The following is a 26,947-nucleotide window of genomic DNA, read 5'->3' on the forward strand; positions in this document are numbered from 1 at the left end:
GGTTTTACGCTTTTATGAATCAAAGTGAGTAATGTCAAAAAGTATGTTCTGTCATCATGAGTCAAGGTTGCTTTGCGATGCGTCAGTAATATCAATGTGGTACATTATGTGTCGGTTGTATGTCAGGAAAGTGTTTGATGGTGAACTTCGGGGACGAAGTTCCTTTTAAGAGGGGAAGAGTAATGTCGCCAAGGAAAAATGATGTAATTATAACAATTTTATAGTACTTTTGTGATATTTTAAAGTATGTGAATGATTGTTTGAATAGTTTTATAGTGGTTATTGTGTAATTGAGTAAGAGTTTATAATTGTTGAATAAAATAGCATCTCGTTATACTTTATTTTCAGTGATTATTTGTTATGTTGTCATGAGAATTGGATGTTATTAGCGGTAGTGGAGTTGCTATTAGTAGAATTGTGTTGTGTGGCTAAAATAATAGAGTGGAATGAACACTGTATTGTTGCGAATCTGTGGTAGGACCGTTGTTTTGTGTGTTTTGTAACTGGTAATCGTTGGCAAGTAATGGATGAAAGTGTAGTCAGATGATTGTGTTGGTGTACTTTTGAATAATATTGTGTAGTAAGTGCAAGTGATAGTCGAGTTAATCGTTCTTGTGGACACTATGTGCTCAGTGATTCAAAAAGGAAGTTGGTGATTAGCAGAGAGTCGTGTTGTGTATTGTGTGCTAAGGTGGATGATGATGTCTGATGAACATACATAGGGGGATGGTATTCTTAAACGGTAATGTTGACCTGTGTCGGGTGAGCGGTGGTGTAGACCTTGATTCCTTTGCCTTGTATCGCGGGGGAGGATGAGTCGAAATTCGGGGACGAAGTTCTTTTTAAGGGGGGAAGACTGTAATACCCGCCCTTTTAGGGACCCGTTGACCGACCTTAGACGCGTATCTTGACCTTCGGAAACCTTGCTAGTAATATCTTATGACGATGTGAGTTTTGGTTGAGTGTTACTCGATCTAGCTGAGGCTACTCAATCGAGTAGCTTGAGAGCTCGATCGAGTAGGGCTCACTCGATCGAGTAAGTTAGTTACTCGATCGAGTAACGGGTTTGCAGCGGGGAATTTTAAATCGTGTTTCGTGAAACCTCAAATCATTTCCGCTTCTCTTTCCTAAACCTAGATGCCATCTCTTCTTCTTCCATTCACCATAGTTCCTTCCTTTGAGGTCCTTGAGGATGCTTATGCCATGGGAATGGGTTGCTTGAGTCGGGTAGCGGTCTTGACGTCGGATTGCTATGCGTAGGTATGTCATCGTCATCATCATTGTCGTTGTGTTTTTAGTTAGGGTTGTAGTGATAGTGATAGATGGTTGTACTGTTTGTATAGGTGTTGCGTGGTTGATTGATATCATATGGTCGAACGTGGAATCGCTGCAGTTGGCTAAAGGTAGGTTCGCCTACTCAGTACTGTTGGTTGTCTAGTGTGTCTTTTGATGTGGTTTGATTGATGTAGCGTCAATATGATTGATTGATTGTGGTAATTGGTTGGTGTTGTGTTGTTTCGATTAACGTTGTTGTGGTGCAGCTGATTGTGATTGTTTGCCTATGGTTCTCGAGGTACGTCCTCGGCTGAGTGGAGTCACTTGCGGGAGTGGCTTCACGTCCGTAGTTCGCCCTCCGTGGAACCCGCCACGGGAGGGGATGTGCACAATAATGGACATGGATTTATCGCTCAGTTTGATGAGCGGGGCTTAGGTGGGAACGGCTGCGGTCCCCCACTGGCAGGGCTGGTCCAGTGGACAGTCGGTGACAGTGATTGATTGGAGATGTGGTGTGTGTATGTTTTATGTACTTGCGTTGTGTATGTGGTTGTTGGTGTATTTTCTCAGTTACTGACCTTGTGTGGTTTTGTCTTGTGTTTGTTTCTGTTGTGTCTGCCGTGATCCATTATGGTGAGCAGTCGGTTTTAGCAGGTTGTGATCTGGATGTTAGCTGGGTGCTTGGCGGAATGAGTCTTCCACAAGATACGACAGTAGTAGTTCACATAGCTAAATGTGGTGTTGTAGTTGTATCATTTATATGTCAGTACTTTTGTAATCACTTGTAATATAACTTAATTGTTCTTTTATCGACATTTGATTATTACTGTCCTCGGGCAACCGAGATGGTAACGCCCTTATATGCAAGGGAAGGTCTTGTTAAGGCTCCTTGGTATATGGGGGTGTTACAGAACGTACTCGGCCGAGTAAGCCCAACTCGACCGAGTACCAACATACTCGATCAAGTTCTGACGTTCCAGAACCCAACCTAAACACCCCCGACAACCAACTCGGCCGAGTAAGCCCTAGTCGACCGAGTTACCCATGATTAGAAAATTGTGGTATTACAGTCTTCCCTCCCTAAAAACGACCTTCGTCCCCGAAATTCACCCGATCTGACACAAAAGCAAAACCACAAAACCAGACAACTTAAAGAAAACGACCCACAACTAACTCGAAAACTTATAAACATGCCAAAACTGTCCCAAAACACATGCAGTTATCTCCTACCCCCTTAAAAGAAACCGATTACGATCCCGTAACCAACCATGCCTGATCGAAAAGATGAGGATAACGCTCTCTCATAGCTTCCTCCGCTTTCCATGTAGCCTCCGTGTAGCCTCTTCAACCTTATGATTAAACCACAACACCTTAAGTAACACAGTTTCCCCCTTCCTTGTCTTGCGCACTTTTATATCCAAGATCTCTTTCTCTGTTTTCGACATAAGTGCTTCATCCAACTCAATATGTTCAACCTCAAGTACATGAGATGGATCAGTCACATACTTCCGAAATTGTGACACATGAAAAACATTATGCACCTGATCAAGCGCCGGTGGCAAGGCCAATCGATAGGCCACCTCGCCTACACGATCTAAAATCTCATACGGTCCAATGTACTTCTGACTCAACTTTCCGTTCTTGCCGAATCGCATGACACCCTTCATAGGTAACACCTTTAAAAGGACCTTGTCATCCACCTGAAACTCCACCGCTCGTCGATGTAAATCTGCATAACTCTTCCGTCGATCCTGGGCCGCCTTCATCTTTTGCCGAATAAACTTCACTTGTTCAACCATCTCTTGTACCATTTCTGGTCCTAGAACCACGGCCTCCGCACTGTCATCCCAACAAATGGGACTCCTACACCTTCGTCCATATAAGGCCTCCAAAAGTGCCATTCCAATACTAGTATGATAACTTTTATTATATGAGAACTCGATCAAATCCAACCTATCTTCCCAGCTACCATCAAATTCCATCACACAAGCCCTCAACATGTCCTCCTAGGTCTTTATAGTTCGCTTGGTTTGTCCGTCCGTCGCAAGATGGGATAATGTACTCATCTTCAAAGTAGTACCCATTAACTCCTGGAATTCCTGCCAGAACTGTGATATGAACCTTGCATCCCTATCTGACACTATGTCCTTCGGCACCCCATGCAACCTTGCCACATGCTTTCGATAACCATTAGCCCGTTGCAGCTTGGTCCATGTATCTTTCATTGGAATGAAGTGAGATGACTTGGTCAGTCGATCCACAATCACCCAAATCATATTGTTGCCCTGCTAAGTCTTCGGTAGCCCTATAATGAAATCCATTGAAATGGATTCGCACTTCCACTCTGGTACCTCAAGTAACTGAACCTTACCTTGCGATCTTCGTTGTTCACCCTTGATCCTCTGATAAGTCAAACATCTAGCTACAAACTCCGCGATATCTTTCTTCATCCCGGGCCACCAAAAGGTCTTTTTAAAGCCTTTGTACAGTTTGTCAACACCCGGATGCACTGAGTAAGGAGTGCAATGAGCCTCAGTCATGATTGCCTTTCTCATCTCCGCATCCTCAGAAAGGCACCATCTACCATCATACTGAACACTCTCATCCTCGTGAAGTGAGAATCTTTACATATTGTTGTTACCTATCCTTGCTCTCCATTCTTGAATTTTAGGATCAAGCAATTGTGTCTGCCTCAAGTTATCATAAAACGCTGGTTCCACTATCAAATCCCCAATGGTGTCCCTTTTGTGAATCATATGTATACCCATCTTAGTCACTTCATCTTTCAGATGCATTAGTGACAAAGCATTGCGTAAGGAATGCACATTCTTACTGCTCAACGCGTCACCTACAACATTAGCCTTTCCCTTATGGTAGATTATCTCCATATCATAGTCCCCTATCAGCTTCATCCATCTCCTCTATCGCATATTCAACTCCTTTTGAGTGAAAATGCATTTCAAACTCTTGTGATCTAATAACACCTTAAAAGTTGCCTCGTAGAGGTAGTGTCTCCAAATCTTTAGAGCAAACACAACGGCTCCCAATTCCATGTCATGAGTAGGGTAGTTCTCTTCATAAGTTTTCAGTTGCCTCGACACATAAGCGATGACCTTCCCATGTTGCATTAAAGCACAACTCAGACAATTCTTCGAAGTGTCAATATAGACCTCAAAGTTTTCACTTCCCTCAGGTAGTGCTAAGATAGGAGCTGTAGTCAAACGCTCATTTAAAGTTTGGAAAGCTTTTTCACAACTCTCATCCCAAGAAAACGATTCTCTTTCCTCATCAAAGCATTGTCATCGGCCTATCAATGGTAGAAAAATCTTTCACGAACCTTCTGTAGTAACCACCAAGCCTAAGAAACTGCGAATTTCGCTACATTTTCGGTGCTTCCCAGTTTGACACTCTGCAATCTTGCTAGGATTCACAGACACCCCATCTTTCGAAATCACATGACCCAGAAAAGCTACCTTCTCTAGCCAAAACTCGCACTTGGACAACTTAGCATACAACTGGTTATCGCGTAGTTTCTACAATACCAATCATAGATGCTTCGCAGGCTCCTCTTTAGTCTTCGAATATACTAGGATATCGTCAATGAAGACCACCACAAACTGGTCCACGAAAGGACTGAAGATCCTATTCATCAAATCCATGAATGCAGCTGGTGCATTAGTCAACCCAAAAGGCATCACAACATACTCATACTGAGCATACCGCGATCTGAAAGCTGTCTTAGGAACATCCTCGTGAAGCGAGAATCTTTACATATTGTTGTTACCTATCCTTGCTCTCCATTCTTGAATTTTAGGATCTAGCAATTGTGTCTGCCTCAAGTTATCATAAAACTCTGGTTCCACTATCAAATCCCCAATGGTGTCCGCTTTGTGAATCATATGTATACCCATCTTAGTCACTTCATCTTTCAGCTGCATTAGTGACAAAGCATTGTGTAAGGAATGCACATTCTTACTGCTCAACGCGTCACCTACAACATTAGCCTTTCCCTTATGGTAGATTATCTCCATATCATAGTCCCCTATCAGCTTCATCCATCTCCTCTATCGCATATTCAACTCCTTTTGAGTGAAAATGCATTTCAAACTCTTGTGATCTAATAACACCTTAAAAGTTGCCTCGTAGAGGTAGTGTCTCCAAATCTTTAGAGCAAACACAACGGCTCCCAATTCCATGTCATGAGTAGGGTAGTTCTCTTCATAAGTTTTCAGTTGCCTCGACACATAAGCGATGACCTTCCCATGTTGCATTAAAGCACAACTCAGACAATTCTTCGAAGTGTCAATATAGACCTCAAAGTTTTCACTTCCCTCAGGTAGTGCTAAGATAGGAGCTGTAGTCAAACGCTCATTTAAAGTTTGGAAAGCTTTTTCACAACTCTCATCCCAGCGAAAACGATTCTCTTTCCTCATCAAAGCTGTCATCGGCCTATCAATGGTAGAAAAATCTTTCACGAACCTTCTGTAGTAACCAGCCAAGCCTAAGAAACTGCGAATTTCTGCTACATTTTTCGGTGCTTCCCAGTTTGACACTGCTGCAATCTTGCTAGGATTCACAGACACCCCATCTTTCGAAATCACATGACCCAGAAAAGCTACCTTCTCTAGCCAAAACTCGCACTTGGACAACTTAGCATACAACTGGTTATCGCGTAGTTTCTACAATACCAATCATAGATGCTTCGCAGGCTCCTCTTTAGTCTTCGAATATACTAGGATATCGTCAATGAAGACCACCACAAACTGGTCCACGAAAGGACTGAAGATCCTATTCATCAAATCCATGAATGCAGCTGGTGCATTAGTCAACCCAAAAGGCATCACAACATACTCATACTGAGCATACCGCGATCTGAAAGCTGTCTTAGGAACATCCTCGTGAAGCGAGAATCTTTACATATTGTTGTTACCTATCCTTGCTCTCCATTCTTGAATTTTAGGATCTAGCAATTGTGTCTGCCTCAAGTTATCATAAAACTCTGGTTCCACTATCAAATCCCCAATGGTGTCCGCTTTGTGAATCATATGTATACCCATCTTAGTCACTTCATCTTTCAGCTGCATTAGTGACAAAGCATTGTGTAAGGAATGCACATTCTTACTGCTCAACGCGTCAGCTACAACATTAGCCTTTCCCTTATGGTAGATTATCTCCATATCATAGTCCCCTATCAGCTTCATCCATCTCCTCTATCGCATATTCAACTCCATTTGAGTGAAAATGCATTTCAAACTCTTGTGATCTAATAACACCTTAAAAGTTGCCCCGTAGAGGTAGTGTCTCCAAATCTTTAGAGCAAACACAACGGCTCCCAATTCCATGTCATGAGTAGGGTAGTTCTCTTCATAAGTTTTCAGTTGCCTCGACGCATAAGCGATGACCTTCCCATGTTGCATTAAAGCACAACTCAGACAATTCTTCGAAGCGTCAGTATAGACCTCAAAGTTTTCACTTCCCTCAGGTAGTGCTAAGACAGGAGCTGTAGTCAAACGCTCTTTTAAAGTTTGGAATGCTTTTTCACAACTCTCATCCCAGCGAAAACGATTCTCTTTCCTCATCAAAGCTGTCATCGGCCTATCAATGGTAGAAAAATCTTTCACGAACCTTCTGTAGTAACCAGCCAAGCCTAAGAAACTGCGAATTTCTGCTACATTTTTCGGTGCTTCCCAGTTTGACACTGCTGCAATCTTGCTAGGATCCACAGACACCCCATCTTTCGAAATCACATGACCCAGAAAAGCTACCTTCTCCAGCCAAAACTCGCACTTGGACAACTTAGCATACAACTGGTTATCGCGTAGTTTCTACAATACCAATCATAGATGCTTCGCAGGCTCCTCTTTAGTCTTCGAATATACTAGGATATCGGCAATGAAGACCACCACAAACTGGTCCACGAAAGGACTGAAGATCCTATTCATCAAATCCATGAATGCAGCTGGTGCATTAGTCAACCCAAAAGGCATCACAACGTACTCATACTGAGCATACCGCGATCTGAAAGCTGTCTAAGGAACATCCTTGGCTCGGATTCTCAAGTGATGGTACTGAGTATAGAACGTACTCGGCCGAGTAAGCCCAACTCGACCGAGTACTAACATACTCGATCTGTTGGAAAATCAGATCTATATACTTAACATATTCATATATGTTTTATTTTAATTTGTCATAAAATTAATAAATGATTTTATGCATGCAAACAATATAAAATGTAGAGAAGAAATCTTTATCTCACCATATGATTTTCGGATATATGGGCACAAGTGAGTTCTCCTACTCACTTGTTCTTGAGCTCTCCAAATGGAAGAACAAGGATTCAAATATAGAATCCCTCCCAAAAGCATATACCCAAGGAAACTCATAATAACCAATATTATTTAGATCTAGTAATAATATTAGTTTTACTATAAAATTGACACAAAATAAATTGTATTTTTCTCTTGAAAATTTCGGTCAAGAGGGAGTATTTTGTGTGGTTTATTTCTCTAGAAATCTCATAAGATGTAGAGAGCATATTAATTTTCTTACTCTAGAAAATTATTGTCTTGAATGAATGAATGAATAATAAGAAAAAGAACCTCTCCTTTTCTTTTCTTTTTTGGCCGAAAAAAATGGCTTGGGTATGTTGCCCAATATTTTTCATTTTTGCTCTTCACAAGAGACTAGCCATGCAAGCCTACAACCTAGGGTTATGATTGTGTCTCCATTTAAAAATAAACAACACAATATAAACAATACACTCCCACCCTTATTTTCGGTTTTAAGCATAAAATGGAGAATCCATTTTATTTTGTCATTCGTCAAATTTGTCACATGTAACATGTTACATGACATGTCACAATGTAATGTGTTTTTATCATATTAAAAATTAACATACTCATAAAATATGTCATTTACAAAATCGACTAGTAATTCGTAATTACTCGTACCAAAAATGTTTCCAAATTATAAACTACAACATTCTGTATTTATAATAATTTATTCATTCCGTTTCAATTGTTTCTGTAAACAATAATTTCATCTAAGTAATAAAACAATTCGATTACTTAGACCGTGTCTCATTTAATCATATTTACAATAAGATACGTAAATTATACTCACAAAATCATTCGTCAATTTTAAGCAATTTAATTAACTCGTATCGGTATACGATTAATTAAATAATCAATTAAGAGTATTTCCCTATAGGTATGACCTAAGGAGATCAACTGATCACCACCGTCGCACGACAGTAATGTCAAACTCTAGTCAGCCAATCATTACCGATATGTGTGGACCAAGGTTGGTATCAAAATATTACATCCCACATGTATTCTTAAAATGAGATTTAATAATGATATTTAAATCATGTGATCGCACTATTGTTGAGGACACATTTCCCAACACGATCAAGTTCTGACATTACAGAACCCAACCTTAACACCCCCGACAACCAACTCGGCCGAGTAAGCCCTAGTCGACCGAGTTACCCATGATCAGAAAACTGTGGTATTACAGTCTTCCCTCCCTAAAACAAACTTCGTCCCCGAAATTCACCCGATCCGACACAAAAGCAAAACCACAAAACCAAACAACTTAAAGAAAACGACCCACAACTAACTCGAAAACTTATAAACATGCCAAAACTATCCCAAAACACATGCAGTTATCTCCTACCCCCCCCCCCCCCCCCCCCTTCTTAAAAGAAACCAGTCACGATCCCATAACCAACCATACCTGATCGAAAAGATGAAGGTAACGCTCTCTCATAGTTTCCTCCGCTTCCCATGTAGCCTCTTCAAACTTATGATTAAACCACAACACCTTAAGTAACACAGTTTCACCCTTCCTTGTCTTGCGCACTTTTCTATCAAAGATCTCTTTCTCTGTTTCGACATAAGTGCTTCATCCAATTCAATATGTTCCACCTCAAGTACATGAGATGGATCAGTCACATACTTCTAAAGTTGAGACACATGAAAAACATTATGCACCTGATCAAGCGCCGGTGGCAAGGCCAATCGATAGGCCACCTCGCCTACACGATCTAAAATCTCATACGTTCCAATGTACTTCTGACTCAACTTTCCTTTCATGCTGAATCGCATGACACCCTTCATAGGTGACACCTTTAAAAGGACCTTGTCATCCACTTGAAACTCCACCGCTCGTCGATGTAAATCTGCATAACTCTTTCGTCGATCCTGGGCCACCTTCATCTTTTGCCGAATCAACTTCACTTGTTCAACCATCTCCTGTACCATTTCTGGTCCTAGCACCACGGCCTCCGCACTGTCATCCCAACAATCACAGCAACAAAATCAGAAAGGCTCTTCTACGAACTCGTCACCTATACATACATCATATAATCAAAATCTATCCTAAACCCCCAATAAATCTGATTAACTAGGATTTAACAACAACAACAATATGACCATAAGACAAAAGTACGATGCTTACCGATGAATTGACGCAAAAGAAAGATGTAAAACTCCCTTAAATCCGACTTTAGGAATGATTAGAATGATTAGAGGAGTTCTACGTAGTTTGGGTTTTAAAAGAAAGATTAAGAAATGATTAAGAACTAATGAGGCGTCTTTATATACTTCTCCAATCATTATAATCAAAACCGCGGATAAAACCGCGTCAGACATGCAACTCGACTGAGTACAGAACGTACTCGACCGAGTAAGCCCAACTCGACCGAGTACCAACATACTCGATCAAGTTCTGGCGTTCCAGAACCCAACCTAAACACCCCCGACAACCAACTCGGTCGAGTAAGCCCTACTCAACCGAGTTACCCATGATCAGAAACCTGTGGTATTTAAACGAAAGTTAATAATTACTGGGGGCTGCTTGGTTTGGGGTCTCTAGAAAAAGGAAATAAATGAAAATGTTTCATTGCTTTTGGTCGTGTTTGTTTAGTGTATTTTTACTTGCCCTTACTCCACTTTTACGAATAGGATTACCCATTATCCCTCTAAAATGATTCCCATAGCCCCCAAGGACATCAATTTTCATTCCCTTACTAACAACAAGCAACGCCACAACTATCATTTTCACCCACCGCAGACAACCACCTCAGATGATGTCGGAACCACCATAGTTGCCGCATCGGCGGCCACACACACTCCATCGCTGGCGACCTCCTTCACTTGCCAGTCATTACCACCATCTAACACCCCCTACTTAACTAACAATCTCCGATTCCAAACTACCACCATCACCGCCGAAACCTTCTCTCCCATTCCTATAAACACCAAATCTTAGGGTGGTTCAGAATAGGTCGTGGTTCACGAGTGTAGATATGTTGTTTATGTTTGGATTAATGGTTGTGAGACGAGCTTAGGGTGGTGCGCGAAGAGGTTTGATGATGAGGTGGGACGCCGGCGGCGCCGATCTGGCAGATAGTAGGTTGTGTTGTTGGTGGTAGATGTCAGTGGAGAATGGGGTAGAGTGGCGGACATTGGTTAATCTCATTTCTTTACCTTGATTCCCTTTGTTAATTATATTCCATTTTCCTTGTGTGTCCCAATCAGTATACACAAAAGACCAAACTTCACATTTTTATCCATATGAGACACTCATACATAGAATTATACGAGTTTCTTATACTACCAACTTCTTCGGTCCCGGTCTTTTGCTTATTTATATATATGATCTTGATTGTCTCGATCATTTAATTAATATTCTATTATGATAATGTTTATAATGGATAATTTTTTGATTAACTTACACTATAGTCTACCTATCATCTAATAACGTAGTTACAGATGATCGATCATCTTCTTTTTAGTTTTTACGCTAAAAACAAACGTACAAAAATGCATTAATAAAAAAATTATTAAGAGTGTATTATCAAGTAACTATTAAGATGGTTCAGTACAACATTATTCTAATTCTAATTCTAATTCTATAAAAGGGCATGGTGGCTTCACAATATCTCATCCATCAAATTCATTAGCTTTTAAATTGCATAAATAAAAAAATTAGATTTCTTATTTACAATTCTTAAGAGCGTATTATCAAGTAACTATTAAGATGGTGTGTCAGGAAAGTTTGAAGTAGAAGTAGACATTAAGTCATTGTTTTGGTAAAAATTAACCGATTAGTTGTTTAGATTAGTGAGTCAAAGTGACCGTCTATAACTACGAGCGAATCAAGGACTCATGATGCAAACTAAAGTAAAAGACAACGAAAGAAAGATCAACGCAAGGAGTTTTTGGTGACGCGGAAAACCCGGTGTGGGAACAACCGCGGCGGGAGTCGGAATCCCACCAATATTAGCACTATAATCGGAATATTTTAGCAAGCAAGGAAATAACAATGGTGTTTTCTCTAGTAATTGACGGAAATAATTCTTAGGATGAAGATGATGCTTGTTGTTGTGTGTTGCCTTGGAATGAGATGTCTCTTGACTGAATTTGCTCTTTCTTTTATAGTTGTTCTTCTTAGGGTTTAATTCCTCCAGGCTCCTCCGGGTCAGCCTCCTACTTTTCAGGAGCCGTTACCCCATTTTTTAGGGGTCAGTTACCTGATTTTTAGGAATTAAATGTGCTGACCTTTTCTTCTTTGACTGTTTCCTCTTAAATCCCCCACTAAATGCTCAACTAATGCCACATTAAATGCTAGTCTTTATTTTTCCAAATCCTCAATTAAGTCCTCCATTTATTGATAATCTTTATTCATCTAATATTGCTGCTTCCTCTAGAGTGTCGTTTCCTCAGGCTCCTCCATAGTCAGGCTCCTCCGGAGTCAGGCTCCTCCGGAATCAGGCTCCTCTAGAGTCGAGTCACTCTAGAATCAGGCTCCTCTAGAGTCAGGCTCCTCTAGAGTCGAGTCACTCTAGAATCAGGCTCCTCTAGAGCCAGGCTCCTCCGGAGTCAGGCTCCTCTAGAGTCGAGTCACTCTAGAATCAGGCTCCTCTAGAGTCAGGCTCCTCCGGAGTCAGGCTCCTCCGGAGTCAGGCTCCTCCGGAATCAGGCTCCTCTAGAATTTGTTTCCCGACTTCTAGGTCCAGTCGCCCAAAAATAGGAAGTAGGTGAGTTGACCCTTAACCTCTTTGACTGCGCTTGTTTTAATATCCCATGTGTGCTTTTCTCATCCCACGGCCCAGATTCATCCACGACATTGACCCTCTCAAGCCTTGATTGTCCACTCGTTGCTTGCCACGTGTAACAATATGAAAATGTGAATTTTGCCCATAACAATTGCCCCCAATTTTCCTCCCCAGCCTCAAGATGAGGAGGGAAATTAGTCTTTCAGGTTCTGGATGTGGTCGTCATTTTCTTAGAACAAATAGCTGCCTGATGGATACACCGGGCTTAGTTCTGAACCCCCTCTCTGTACCCTGACTTGTTCTCGAGATTTTTACTCTGGCAGACTGATTTCTGGGTCTTTTTTTTTGTGCTGGTTTGGAAGTAAGGCTATGTAGGTACCCTGGCAGAGCGCTGCTGGTAGATTCTAATTGGAGTGAGGTTGACGGATAGGCAAAGGTGCCTCCTCTAGGATATTTTTCCAGGCTCTCTATGGTTCTCCTACTCTGGAAGTAGCAGCAAGTAGATGCCGAAGGATGCTGATGGAAGCTGATGGACGCTGGGTCCTGATAGAGATTGCTGGGTCCAGCGGTTGGAACCGGTGGATGCAGGGTCCAGCTGGGACCAGCCTCCTCCTGACTTTATCGTTCTGCCTCTGAGTGTCAGGGGTAATTCTGGTGGCGAGAACCTCGAGCAGAACTTGCTCCTTGAATTAGTATGCAGCTGGTACCTGAAAAATGTCAGTGATGCAACATAGGTGTATGCGACGATATACTAACGCATGATCCACTCTGTATGGTGGCTAGACACGTTGTGACCTTTATATGCTGTGAATGCATTGTCTATCAATGTGTCGTGAGAATGATCACGTTTGAGCGTGTGTTATAATGTCGTGAGTGTTCTATCATTTGTTTTGTATTCTGCCGTTTTCTGGCGTACTTTTGTTTTGTATTCTGCCGTTTTCTGGCGTACTTTTGTTTTATCGTGCGTGCACCTTTTTTCGTTGTTTTATTGCCGGCCTTCGTTGATTGGAGGCTCTAGGATTCAATTGCCTACTCTGTTCAGAGGGGCCCCGCTTGCGTGGGTGCTGAGTACTACAGGAGCCTCGTTCGTCCGATCTATGGGTACTCAGCCATAGGCCCACGCTTCACTGGTAGAGTTGTATCTGGTAGACTGTGTACCAACATATATCGTCTTAAAAATTGAGGGTGCTGGCTATAAAGCCTGAAACCTCAGTCTGGCGGAGTTGCATCTGGTAGACTATGTACCAAAATATGCGATATCTTTGGCGAATTGTTGGGAGGCTCTTCCCCCGCATGTCTTGCACTGATTTATTTGTGGAGGGCATGCAAAACACGACACCGATCACCTTTCTTTCTTTGAGCAATAGGTGGTTATATTCGGCGGGTTGTAGAATGCCCCGGTTCCTGCATGACTCTTTTGTTTGCAAGTTTTTTCTTCCATTATTTCATTTTATCCGTGAGAATTTGGTGTTTCAAAGATTCTCAGTTCTGCATATCTCCGGATCCTCGGTCGTTCGGACTCATTGATGGTTTGACGACATGCACGCCCCCGGACCATGGATCTCTACCGCCAAGGATCACAATGTAAGATAACGAACAACCAACCACTGAATACCTCACCTCCTTGTTGATCCTCCAGAAATTGTTCTCTCTGAGTGTTATTCTGGAAGCAGAGTCATCTGATGGATCTTCCAGCTAGCATGATTATCTATTGGATCTGTAGAAATACTGGTCCTGGCTTGGATGTTGCCCCCAGAGTAATGAGAGCGTACGCCCCGATTCGGTCCGCAAGGGGGATCTGTCTGGTTTTGGATGGTTTGGTGCTTGACTTTCGGGGACTATTCAAGCTTGGACGATCGGGTCCCCTCCCGGTACCCTGGTCTATGCAGGTAGCGAGAGACTTAACGACATAGTATAATGTATCGAGCTTCTTCCTGTGTCGTACCACCACCGCACCGACTTCCACCTCGATTCTTGGTAGATATTGGAACAGTGGTTCTCCGAAACTGGGTTTGCCACAAGAGCCTCTCTAGATGTATGGTCAGCACCATAGGTAGCCCTCCTGGGCCCTGAGTCTTCCTCCAGCCGCATAACAGCGATTGCCTTTGTTTGTACTTCCTCGAAGATAGTGCATGGGTACTTGGTTAGGTCCTTGTATAAATCTGAATCCTGGTGGAGTCCTTGGCGGAAGGCTTCGATAGCTATGGCTAGACCTGGCAAATTGGGTTAACGGGTCGGGTTCGGGTCAGGCCATTTCGGGTCGGGCCATATCAGGTTTCTCAAATTTTCGGGTTAGCTCGGGTCGGGCCGGGTCATTTCGGATTCCGGGTCTGTTTCGGGTTTGTTTGTCGGGTCTAATTCGGGTCAAGCGGGTCGGGTTATTTTGGGTCAGGTCATTTTCGGGTCAATAATTAAGAGAGAAAAAGGCATTTCAAGTCTTTTGGGGTCAATTAGAGTTATATTTTGGCGGGTCATTTTCGGGTTGAGTGGTTTCGGGTCGGGCATTTCTGGTCGGGTCTGTTACAGGTTCATGAAAACTCGGGTCATTTTCGGGTCGGGTCGGGTCAATTCGGACTTCGGGTGTCATTCGGGTGCGGCAGTTCGGGTCGATTTCGGGTCTCGGGTCAACCTTTTCGGGTCGGGTCAATCGGGCCGGGTTGATTTTGCCAGGTCTAGCTATGGCTATGTCACACCGGGGAATTGCTACCTTCTCCCTGTTGAACCTGTTCAGGAAATCTCAGGTAGTCTCCTCTGGTCCTTGAACTATTCGATACAGTGTTGGTTTGCTTTTTCGGTTTTTGCGGTGCCGCCGCAACCGCCGGTAGAAGGCGTTAACTAGGTCGGAGAAGTAGGCTATGCTCTTGTTGGGCAGGCTGACGAACCATTGCAAGGCTGCTCCGGACAACGTGGACCCGAACCCCTTGCACATACAAGCTTCCTTTAGGGACCCTGTTGCGGTTATCACCATTATTTTCTGCTTGTAATGGTTGATGTGATCGAGAGGATCCGTGGTCCCGTCGTAGAGTGTCATGGTTGGTGGTTCACATCCTTTGGGGACACCAACGAGGGCTATGTCATCCACAAAAGGTGAGTCTGCGTAGCTATTGCGTCTTTGCCTTCTCCGGGGGTCGTGCTACGCCCGGAATCTTGTACATCAGTCCCTTAACTCCGGTGCCGCCGCTCCCAGGTAAGCTACCCGTTCGCAAGAGGGTTAGAGGGAGGTGGAAAAGAGCAACATTTGTACCTCCGAACCAGGTTCCTCCGGGAACCGATTGCCCGGTTGATTCGCCAAAGGTGTGGTGTAAATAATGGTTCCTGGTTGGCATTCGGGTGCTCACGAGAGGAGGTTCCTCCAAGCCGGTTCCTCAGAGAAATGACGACTTGGCCGGATTCATCACGTTAGTGCTGGATCCTGGATTCCATCCTGTTGCTGATGGACGGGTGTTCCTGCAAGAGATTGCAAGTTAGTCCCTGGCAAGCAATTATACAAATTACTACCTGGAGTCTGCTGCAGACTTGGTGGTCGATCAAAAGACAGGAACCCTAATCCGCTGGGCTCGATGGCTCCTCTGGGTGGTACTCCTTCGAGATCCAATCTGGTGACCAGTTCTGACGGAATCTGCCGGAACAATCCTCCACTGGTGGCTGAAACGGGGGCCTCAGAAGGTGGAGGTAGTGGAGCAGATGCTGGCCTAGCCTGTGCCACCATTGCGATCTGGTTCCTGAGATCCTGATTGTCCTTCCTCAAGCTTTCAATGGCCCGGTGCATGGTATCAATTCCTTCTAGCACCACTCGTATTGGATCTGGTGGCGAGGCTCCTGATTTCTTGGGAATTCCTCCTGATGCTGCCTCCTGGATATGGGTCCTAGTAAGGACTTCACACCTGTTGGGGCCGCTCTCCCTGCTAGATTCCGTCACACTGGGTGCTGCTGATGCTTTAGGTACCTGCGGTGGCTTGAAAGGTGGTGGCATGGCTTTGGGAGACACGCTGACGGGGACCATCTCCGGGCCGCATTGCCGTGACGCATGGATCGGTCCCGTGGATTTGGAAGAGGCCTTCCACCAGAAGATTGAGGGGGTGCTCCCTGGGTGCTGGACGGATTCGAACTGGCTCCAGACATGGCAATGAATAAAATTGCGCTTGCGAAATTAGGTTATAGAGAATGATCACTATGCCCCACGGTGGGCGCCAAATTGTTTTGGTAAAAATTAACCGATTAGTTGTTTAGATTAGTGAGTCAAAGTGACCGTCTATAACTACGAGCGAATCAAGGACTCACGATGCAAACTAAAGTAAAAGACAACGAAAGAAAGATCAACGCAAGGAGTTTTTGGTGACGCGGAAAACCCGGTGTGGGAACAACCGCGGGGGGAGTCGGAATCCCACCAATATTAGCACTATAATCGGAATATTTTAGCAAGCAAGGAAATAACAATGGTGTTTTCTCTAGTAATTGACGGAAATAATTCTTAGGATGAAGATGATGCTTGTTGTTGTGTGTTGCCTTGGAATGAGATGTCTCTTGACTGAATTTGCTCTTTCTTTTATTTTTATTTTTTTGATGACGAGGGGTTGAATCCCCCCGGGTCCATGCATTCCCGCACCACCACATGGATCATGTAAGCCACCCCTTTGGGGGTTGCAGTGGCCAAGTGATCATCGCCCCAGCTGGTAGTCGAACCCGGGACCTCTCAACTCCTGCACTTCTGCAAGCTTCAAGGTTTAACCCGGCTACCACTGGACTAACACCACTTGGTTTGCTCTTTCTTTTATAGTTGTTCTTCTTAGGGTTTAATTCCTCCAGGCTCCTCCGGGTCAGCCTCCTACTTTTCAGGAGCCGTTACCCCATTTTTTAGGGGTCAGTTACCTGATTTTTAGGAATTAAATGTGCTGACCTTTTCTTCTTTGACTGTTTCCTCTTTCCTCTTAAATCCCCCACTAAATGCTCAACTAATGCCACATTAAATGCTAGTCTTTATTTTTCCAAATCCTCAATTAATTCCTCCATTTATTGATAATCTTTATTCATCTAATATTGCTGCTTCCTCTAGAGTGTCGTTTCCTCAGGTTCCTCCATAGTCAGGCTCCTCCGGAGTCAGGCTCCTCCGGAATCAGGCTCCTCTAGAGTCGAGTCACTCTAGAATCAGGCTCCTCTAGGGCCAGGCTCCTCTAGAGTCGAGTCACTCTAGAATCAGGCTCCTCTAGAGCCAGGCTCCTCCGGAGTCAGGCTCCTCTAGAGTCGAGTCACTCTAGAATCAGGCTCCTCTAGAGTCAGGCTCCTCCGGAGTCAGGCTCCTCCGGAATCAGGCTCCTCTAGAATTTGTTTCCCGACTTCTAGGTCCAGTCGCCCAAAAATAGGAAGTAGGTGAGTTGACCCTTAACCTCTTTGACTGCGCTTGTTTTAATATCCCATGTGTGCTTTTCTCATCCCACGGCCCAGATTCATCCACGACATTGACCCTCTCAAGCCTTGATTGTCCACTCGTTGCTTGCCACGTGTAACAATATGAAAATGTGAATTTTGCCCATAACAGTCATCAGGAGATGTGTTCCACGAGTTGTTCGTAACTAAACCTCACCATGTTTCCAACATTGTTCCTGATCAAGTTCATGCTTGTGATGTGCATGAGGGTGAATTTGGCAAACCCGGTTCAATTATTCAATGGGAATACACTCTTGGTAAGTACTCCCTCCGCCAAGTTAATAATTTTCTATTATTTTTGGTACAAATAAAGAAAGAAAAATGAGTGATTTTAGACCGTACAAAATATATAACCTTTGTACGTGGAAGATGTCCCACATACAAGAATTTACGTGGAAATAAATAACGGATTTTTCTATATGATATTCCTCTATTTTCTCGAATTTTACATGGTATTCCTCGTTTTTGAAAAATATCTATGGTAGCCTTAAACTTAGTAAATAGTAATGTTAATAGCCCAAACTACTAGAGTTTTCAAATAGTTAAATTTTGTAAAGAAAATATGTTTTCGATTGAGTGAACGATATTTAGGTTAACAAATTATTGTCAAAAGATCAACAAAAAGTGCATAAAATGAGGGGTACTCACATATTATCTTTGACAAAAAAAAAAAAGTAATATACAATCGATTTTAAACAAATATTTATTGGTTTGCAGATGGGAAGAAGAGCATCATAAAGGAGGTAATTGAAGCCATAGATGAAGAGAAGAAGATGGTAAAATTCCGATTTCTCGAAGGAGACATACTCAAAGATTACAAGAGTATGTCATTGGCTCTTCATGTGATACCAAAGGGTGACATTGATGCAATCTTGTGGGAACTTGAGTTTGAGAGGCTTGACGATTTTGGTCCTTATCCAACTAATGCCATGGACTTCTTAATCAAAATGACTAGAGATCTTGAAGCCCATCATCTTAATGCATGATTGATTCGTTATTGGTTATTTGGTGTCGTGTCGTGTTGTGTTGTGTTATGTTGTATGTGCAACGAGTGAATAAATGTATGTTTGATTTGGTTTAATTAAGAAGACGATTCATAACATACAGTCCTATATTTACCTGGTATAGGGTATTGTAAGAATGCTATTGTTAAGCCGTTAGACAATTTACATATGTATTTAATTAAATCGTCGCTTGTCAAATGCCTTTTGTAAATATATCGTTCATATGCTCGTGTAGAAATGTGCGATGTCTTGATGATCAACCTCCCCGCGAGCACATCAGACATAAGTTTATTTTATATGTTTGATTCTTTCTTTCTTTTTTTTTTTTTGCTGAAAACACCGTAAGGTGTTACTATAGCATAGATAAATCAAAGAGTACAGCGTTCTGAGCACTTGTCGGTAAAGAGTCCGACCATTCTACGCGACCAGTAATTCTAGGTACGATATGAGCTAAACAATGCGCTACACAGTTATTGACTCGACTAGTGTAAGACCATAAAACCGACTCAAAATCATTACAAAGACTTAAAATATCCTCAACAACTTGTGAAAAAACACTTCTTCCGCTCCGCTTTTCCTTAAGAGAATCAACCAGCTGCATACAGTCGCTTTCCATTACCACCTTCCGCAAGCCTTTCGCTTTCGCCTCGTTTAGACCCTCCCACATTGCCACCGCTTCAGCAATACTCGGCTCCCAATACTCCGTTCTAGCAATAGCGATCCCCCACAGCACCTCCCCTCCTTCCCCCACGGCATACCATTCCCGTACTTGTCCCTTCTCCTTCCTTCGCACCCGCATCCACATTTATTTTGACATAGCCCCTTGGAGCTGCTTTCCACGCCTCCACCACCTCCCCATTCCCACAACGACCAGGCCCGCCTCCTCCTTTCCGGGAACAACCTACTACCCCTTCCCCCTCACCCTCATTTAACACATCACAAACCCGTCTGACAACCCTCTCCGGTTCCACCTCTACCCCATCAAAGACTACCTTATTCCGGTGCTCCCAAATCGCCCAACACCCCAAAGCAAACTTCCCATACTCCGCTTCGAATAAGAGGATTTGGTGCAATATTGTACTCCAAGTTCAGAAGTAAATATTTTATAAATTTATTTAAGAAAAGTTCAGAAAAATTAAGTCTGAAAGAATAGGGCATAACTTTTGCATTAAAAGTTAGTTTAACGAGTTTTATTAAATTAGAGATTTTCTACGGTGTACCCCTATGTTTTTTTTCAATTCTATCATATACCCTCAATTTTTAAGAAACATCTAATATACCCCTAAACTTTTAGATTATTTTCTTAAATACTAAAGTATCCAAATTTGGAATTTTTAGGCGTTAAATTTTGTCGCGAAATGCATAAAAATGTATATTGATAAGTAATTAATGAGAATGACGCGAAAGTGGTGATTTGCTCCCATAACTTAAGCTAATTGTGAGATTAGGCCCCATAACTTACAAATGTAGTAATTAGGCCTCGTAACTTTGACAAAAAGTGAAATTCAACCCAACTTTTTATTTTCAACCAAAATTGCACAAAAAAACCCAAGATGTGGGAGTCTAGTGGAATTCCAGGGTAACCTCAAAGCCTCCTAAGGAGGAATTGCGAGGTCCTGGGTTCGATTCCCTAGATGAACACTTTCCTGGGGACCTGACGCCCGGAGAGGGAATAATCCCCGCGGGAAAGAACTCACATGGTACAGGCGCCTAGCAGGGTGGCCTGTATCCGGGGAGGATCCAACCTCCTCGTCATCAAAAAAAAAAAAAAAAAAAATTGCACAAAAAAATTCAATTTCATTCATCAATACAATTTATAAGTGTAAAATAAAACTTATTAAAAATTTTAAATTGTGTATGCAATTTATTACACATTGTTGGAAACAAATATTTGAATGAATTAAATTAAATTGAAAATTTGTTAACGTACTCTCATATGTATGTGAATTATAATAAAATTAGTAAAAAATATTAAAAATATTCTAAAAATTATGTTAAATAAATTAAAAAAATACTTTTAAAATGTTAATAATTATTTAGTGTACAATGAACTTATATATAAAATGATTTAATGATATGATTTAAGTTGAAAAAAAAAATTTAGTTAGATTTCGCTTTTTATCAAAGTTATGGGGCCTATTTACTACATTTGTAAGTTATGGGGCTTAATCTCATAATTGGGTAAAGTTATGGGGGCTAATTACCACTTTTCCGAATGACGATGTTGATAGCTCATCAGCGTATTTACTATTTAGGTTGAGTAATCAACTAAAGCCGACCAAATATAATATTTAAAATTGTAAAGTTTAGACATTTAGGGCATTTCTAGAGCATTTTATAGATTTCAGGGATATCTTAAGTATTTCTAAAAATTTACGAATATATCGTAGAAATCAAATAAATAAGGGATACAACATAAAAAAAATTCATTAAATTAAGTAATCAATGAATCGGGTCTTAGTCAACTAGAAAGGAATGATTGATGAAGCTAGACAAATAATTGACAAAGAAATAATTTAAATTGATTGGATTCACAGTTAGTCATTGGGTTTGGGTGTAACTAATTGATTTGTAGCTATTTACAGATAAATTTAACTCGTCGAAGTTCGAGGAGTGAGAGTGTGTTTAATACATGAGGTTTTATTCGGTTTTTCTAACGTGTGTTGATAAGTTTCGTTATCGGGTCTGGGCCGCATCCGCATGAAGGAGAGAGAGTCTGACTTATAAGTCCAAGGAGGTTCCATCCCAAAACCAATTGGCAATGGGTGGAGTAACTCCTTGGTTTATATGATAGACAACTCTCTCCTCTTTTTCCAATGTGGGATACTCACATGTGCCTTTATCATGGGTGAGCTGTATCTTGACACTCCCCCTCACATGTGAAGTCCCTATTCAGCCAGATTGGATTTTTTTTAAGTCTTTTGTCCAACTGCAATTTTCTTGGCCCAACTTTTCTTTTTCTATTTTTCATGCCCGGGTCTTTGTTTTAGTTTTTTTTCGACCACGGGCTCTGATACCATGATAAGTTTCGTTATCGGGCCTGGGCCGCACCCGGATGAAGGAGAGAGAGTCCAACTTATAATTCCAAGGATGTTCCATCCCAAAACCAATTGACAATGGGTGGAGTAACTCCTTGGTTTATATGATAGACAAATCTCTCCTCTTTTTTCAATGTGTGATACTCACATGTGCCTTTATCATGGGTGAGCTGTATCTTGACATGTGTCCTAAGGATACACATTAATAAATCGAATAAGAAAATATTCATAACATATTCTCACTAACTATGGTAAACGTAAGTTTATACTTGCATTTTCCATGAGAATATGTTATGAAACTTTTTTTTTATTCGGCTTATTAATGTGTGTCCTTAGTAGGGGTGATAACGAGCAGAGCCCGAGTTTGGCCTGGCTCGGCTTGTGCTCAATAACCAAAACTTGAGCTCGAGCCGATCTCGAGCTTACCTGATCTTAAAAAAACATGCTCGATCGTTGTTATCAAGCATTCAAGCTTGCCAGAATTAACTCGAGCTCGAGCCAACTTAACCTCAAATCGAGCCTATATATGGTTATTATTTTTGTGATTTTTGTTCTTCTGATATTTTCAATAACATGGCTCGAAAGTTATATGTAAAAATATTTGTCAAATCAGTGAGACATTTGATATGTGTGATAAAAAGATAGAACCTTCATAAAATATTTTTATAAAATATGAGCAATATCTTATATACTCACACAAGTTCGAGCAGCTCGCGAGCTTTTCGAGTCGAGCCAGTGTTTGCTTTGCTTGACTCGTTAAGATCTCGAGCCGAGCTTTGACCGAGTCGATCTCGAGTTGCGTGCGAGTTGTCTCCTCTCATTATCATCCTTAGTCCTTAGGGTATAAATTAGAAAAACCGTTATTTTAATACCAACTAATACTAATAATGAGTTGGGTAGCTGGATAGCAGTTTATATATTAAACATCCCTCTCCTAAATTCTTTCAATAAGACTCTCTTAAGACATATTATTCGTGTTAAGATTAAAACAGGTCGAATACCACATAACCTGCATAGATAAGACAAGTTTGTTGCTAATAGGTCGGCATTTTCCTTTATTTTATTTATATAAATGATACTCCCTCTCATTCAAGCCAAAGGTAACACTTGCTGTTTCACACTATTTATGGTCGTAGTGAATCTTTGATATTATTCATAATTTATAAGACAAAATATAGTCATGTGAGATCTTGTTTGATTTATTGTTATGAATGTTATAAGAATATCAAATTTTTATATTTTTAATGTGTAACTAAAAATATTCACGTTGCAAAATGTCTCGGCAAGTGTGATAAATCAACTGTTAGCTTTGGTTTGGATGGGAGGAAGTATGACATTTAACCCGTCTTAAATGAGAATTTTTGAATTTTTGAGAATTTGTGAAATTTTGTAAGGTGTACTATCCATATTCTATTTGTGAACTATCCATTATTAGGGAGTACTTATCAGTCGCGGTCTTGCTTATCGATATCATTTTGAGTTGTCAGAATTGCTTATTATATACAAAGTATTATTGCGTACCAAATAAAATATACAGAGTATTATTTTATGTGTTTTTTTTTGAAATAGAAGAATAATTTCATTAATAGAACGTCATGCAACACTTACAAAGAATAATTATAATCGAAAACGAATCTATTAGAAATCAAAGAAAAATGAATTTCTCGTAAACTAGGGATCTCAAACCATGATCTGACAATTTGGCTCGACCTCGTATTGCTATCTTCATGCAGCTTTTGATGAAGGGATCCTTCGTATGTAAAAGGAAAAATACCTCTTACTAGTGCCATAGATCGTTGACAAATAACTTGTATCCATTGAAGTAATGTGCGACGAACTATCAACGAATTACTCTTGTCGATATGTTGATAATGTTTTATGAGCAAATTTGATCATGTATTTGCATTTTAATCCATTTTTTATTTAATTTTTCTTTTTCTAGTTAAAATGAGCGCATTGAGAATCGAATCCACAACATTATGGTTAGAGTAAGAGAGTTCTTACCACTTGAATTAGTTCTTGTTTTGAATCCATTTGTTATCTAATAACATAGCTACACCTCTCTCTCTCCCCCTTTTTTTTTGTCTTTGCCCCCTAATGCAATGTAGACAATTGTTTGGATGAAATATTTTACTTCTTACCCATTTTGTCTTTTTTTTGTTTTTATTATTATTATTTCTAATAAATTATGAAGTGCCAGACAGTTTCTAAATAAACAAACTTGTTTAATTATTTTAATGAAATTAAATTAATTATTTTAATGAAATTAAATTAATTATTCTTAGACCAACCTACATTCTCCCTATAAAAGGGAAGCATGGCCTCTCAATATTTGCACCCCTCAAATTCATTAGCTTTTAACAATATATAAGAGTCTATAATCAAGTACGGAGTAATTAATAAGATGGGTGTGTCAGGAAAGTTAGAAGTAGAAGTTGACATTAAGTCATCAGGGGATGTTTTCCATGAGTTGTTCAAATACAACCCTAATCATATGTCCAACATTGTTCCTGATCAAATTCATGCTTGTGATTTGCATGAGGGTGAATTTGGCAAACCTGGTTCTATTATTCAGTGGCACTATACCCTTGGTAATTACTTTCTATTCTAGCATTTCCTTCGTTTTTGAGGGGCGTCTAAGGCCCTGTTTAGTCATGAGCGTCAGGAATTCGGTCTCCGATTTTGATCATCGAATTTATAAGTTTTATTGACTTAGTTCAGTCCAAACCTTATTTAAAGATTGTACATTTATATTCTGAGCGTCATTTATTGTGACCGCAAGCTAAGAAGCACTAAAGGGATCTTAAAATAAATGGAAGTCTACTTGTACATTTATATTCTAAGCGTCATTTATCGCGGATTTTAAATTTGCGATATTGATTTGTAACGGTTAAATTTAACCACGGGTCTGGGCCGCGCTCAGACAAAGGAGACAGAGTCCACGATATAAACCCAAGAGGATCCACTTTAAAACCAATTAGCAATAGAGGGAGTAACCTCTTGCCTTATCGACGTGGGACAACCCTCACATGTGGGACTTTGGGTTTTTTTCGTAACCAATCGTATAGCCTTGCAAAACTTAAAAAATTCCGAATATTTGTTATTTAGGTATAGAACGATTAACTCGGTATTGACCAAAAGTTTAACCTGATAGTTGAGGTCCAATCAACGGTTAATTAGTTCTACCTCATCATTTATCATCATTCATTTAATTATTATACGAGCAGTAATTGAGTTTGTTCTTACCGTTATTAGGTTTTAAACAAGAATTTGTTTTTATACAGATGGGAAAACAGGCTTGGCAAAGGAGGTCATTGAAGACATAGACGAAGAGAAGAGGATAATAAAATTCCGAGTTATTGAAGGAGAATTTCTTACAGAGTACAAGAATATGTGGGTAACTGTTCACGTCATACCTAAGGGAGATATCGATGCTGTCTTGTGGGAGGTTGAATTTGAGAGGTTCGACGATTTCGGGCCGTACCCGACTAACTTGATGGACTTTTTTATAACTCTGACCAGAGATGTTGAGGCGCATCATCTTAATGCATGATCAATCCATAATTGGTTACGTACTTATTTGGTAAAATGGAGTTTGTCTTGTGTGTATGTGTAAGTGTGCAACGAGTGGTCAATAAGTGAATTTGTGATTGTGATTGTGATTGTGATATGTGGATACAATTGATTTACTTTGAGAATTTGTGTATAAGATGCATATAATAACGGTACTAATGTACTATATTTATCTTGTACTCTAATTGTTTCATATTTTAACAAATAAATTGTTCCTTTTAATAGTTTATGTTTTGTGAAAATGTGAAAAAACAAATCTGTAGAAAATACATTATTCAATGTTGTCCTATATTTTGGAGATGTTAGAAAAGAAGTATGAAAATGGGAAAATGACTACTAACATTGTACAAAGAAGTAAAAGTGTCATTCAACAATCCAAGTGTCAGTCAAAATGAGAAAATTACGAGTGGATTCATCGAACCTTTGCACCACTCGGTAACGGTCACTTGTCAGCTTCTGTATCTTTCGACTGTAGGCGAATGATACGTGCAATTTATATAGACTTTTCAGTCTCTTATTGCACGCATTTCTATGCCATTTGTATCGCTTTATATTGCAAAATGCCCCGAATTGGCTACTTTGGTTTGTTCTGTCTTAATTGCAGGAATGGACCTAAAAGTAGTGGAATCGTGCCTTAGTCGTCCCACTTTGCATGCGTTTTAAGGAGGCAGAGATATTAGAGCAGAAGTCATACCTCGGGAAGCGTGAAGGAGGGTCTTAGGAAGCTGACGAGACGAAGTCAAGGCTGATCCCAGTGGAAAGTGCTCGATCGAGAGCTTTGGATGCTCGATCGAGTGTTTTGGCAGTTGCTGGAAGTCGATTGAGTGATTTTTATACTCGATCGAAATGTGCTGAATTGGAAGAGTTCGATCGAGAGCCTCAAGTGCTCGATCGAACAGTTTTGCTGGAGAAGTCCTCGATCGAGTTGTCTGAAAGGACTCGATCGAGTGGTTTGCTAGATTACACGGGCTGACTAATCCGTGTTAGGTTTATTTTGTTAATAAAAACGCTCCCCCATATAAGGAAGTGTTTATTAGGTCTTAATTACGTTTTGACACTTATACTTTACTCTAAAATTCTGCTTTGCTTCTTAATTACTGTTGCTCTTTCCTTGACTCCGGATCTTAATCTTGTAACCTTTCTCTTCCTTTACTCTCAATCTGTTTGCTCTTAATTATTGTTCTTTCATTCATTGTCTTTATTTGATTTGTTTATGTTACATCTTAATTGTCTTTCTACCATGTCTTCTCTTAGTTATTTCATGATTATTGTCATTGTTGTCAATCTCAAAAGCATGAGTAGCTAATCTTCTTATGTTAGGATTAGGGAATCCATGGTAGTGACGAGACGATGTAGTAAATAGACTAGGTGATTTACTTGTGAGAATCTGTCACCATAGCAATAGAACTGTAATATATTTAGTTGAGTGCACGCTTCTAAATAACATTAATTCGGTTAACTTTGTTCCTGGATCGGAAGATTGGAATAAACAGGCCTGCTATGAACAGTAGACTACCCTAATGAGGACGGAAGTTAAGTTAGTGGAAAGCCATGGTTTATAGCGGACCGGA

General features: G+C 40.8%; 2 protein-coding genes across 2 annotated transcripts; one reads left to right on the plus strand and one right to left on the minus strand.

The window, feature by feature from the left end:
* Positions 1 to 2,576: 2,576 nt before the first annotated feature.
* LOC141588778 (uncharacterized) lies at positions 2,577 to 3,176 on the minus strand. Its single transcript, XM_074410204.1, has 2 exons — positions 3,084 to 3,176; positions 2,577 to 2,975 (listed from the first exon to the last, which is right to left on the minus strand). The coding sequence occupies exons 1-2, from the start codon at positions 3,174 to 3,176 to the stop codon at positions 2,577 to 2,579; spliced, it is 492 nt and encodes a 163-aa protein (XP_074266305.1).
* Positions 3,177 to 24,080: 20,904 nt separating this feature from the next.
* Positions 24,081 to 25,579, plus strand: LOC141585790 (MLP-like protein 31). Its single transcript, XM_074406836.1, has 2 exons — positions 24,081 to 24,394; positions 25,088 to 25,579. The coding sequence occupies exons 1-2, from the start codon at positions 24,208 to 24,210 to the stop codon at positions 25,354 to 25,356; spliced, it is 456 nt and encodes a 151-aa protein (XP_074262937.1). The 5' UTR covers positions 24,081 to 24,207; the 3' UTR covers positions 25,357 to 25,579.
* Positions 25,580 to 26,947: the final 1,368 nt, after the last annotated feature.

The sequence above is a fragment of the Silene latifolia genome, chromosome 6, assembly GCF_048544455.1.
Source record: "Silene latifolia isolate original U9 population chromosome 6, ASM4854445v1, whole genome shotgun sequence".
In the NCBI taxonomy this organism is placed as follows: Eukaryota; Viridiplantae; Streptophyta; class Magnoliopsida; order Caryophyllales; family Caryophyllaceae; genus Silene; species Silene latifolia.

What these genes read in the sequence shown, in the direction of transcription:
- LOC141588778 (XM_074410204.1), bottom strand. Translation starts at nt 3,176, where the DNA reads ATGGCACTTTTGGAGGCCTTATATGGACGAAGGTGTAGGAGTCCCATT. An exon ending in TGGTTCTAGGACCAGAAATG is followed by an intron (nt 2,976 to 3,083) that starts GTACAAGAGATG and finishes GTGGAGTTTCAG; the next exon opens with GTGGATGACAAGGTCCTTTT.
- LOC141585790 (XM_074406836.1), top strand. Translation starts at nt 24,208, where the DNA reads ATGGGTGTGTCAGGAAAGTTAGAAGTAGAAGTTGACATTAAGTCATCA. An exon ending in TCAGTGGCACTATACCCTTG is followed by an intron (nt 24,395 to 25,087) that starts GTAATTACTTTC and finishes GTTTTTATACAG; the next exon opens with ATGGGAAAACAGGCTTGGCA.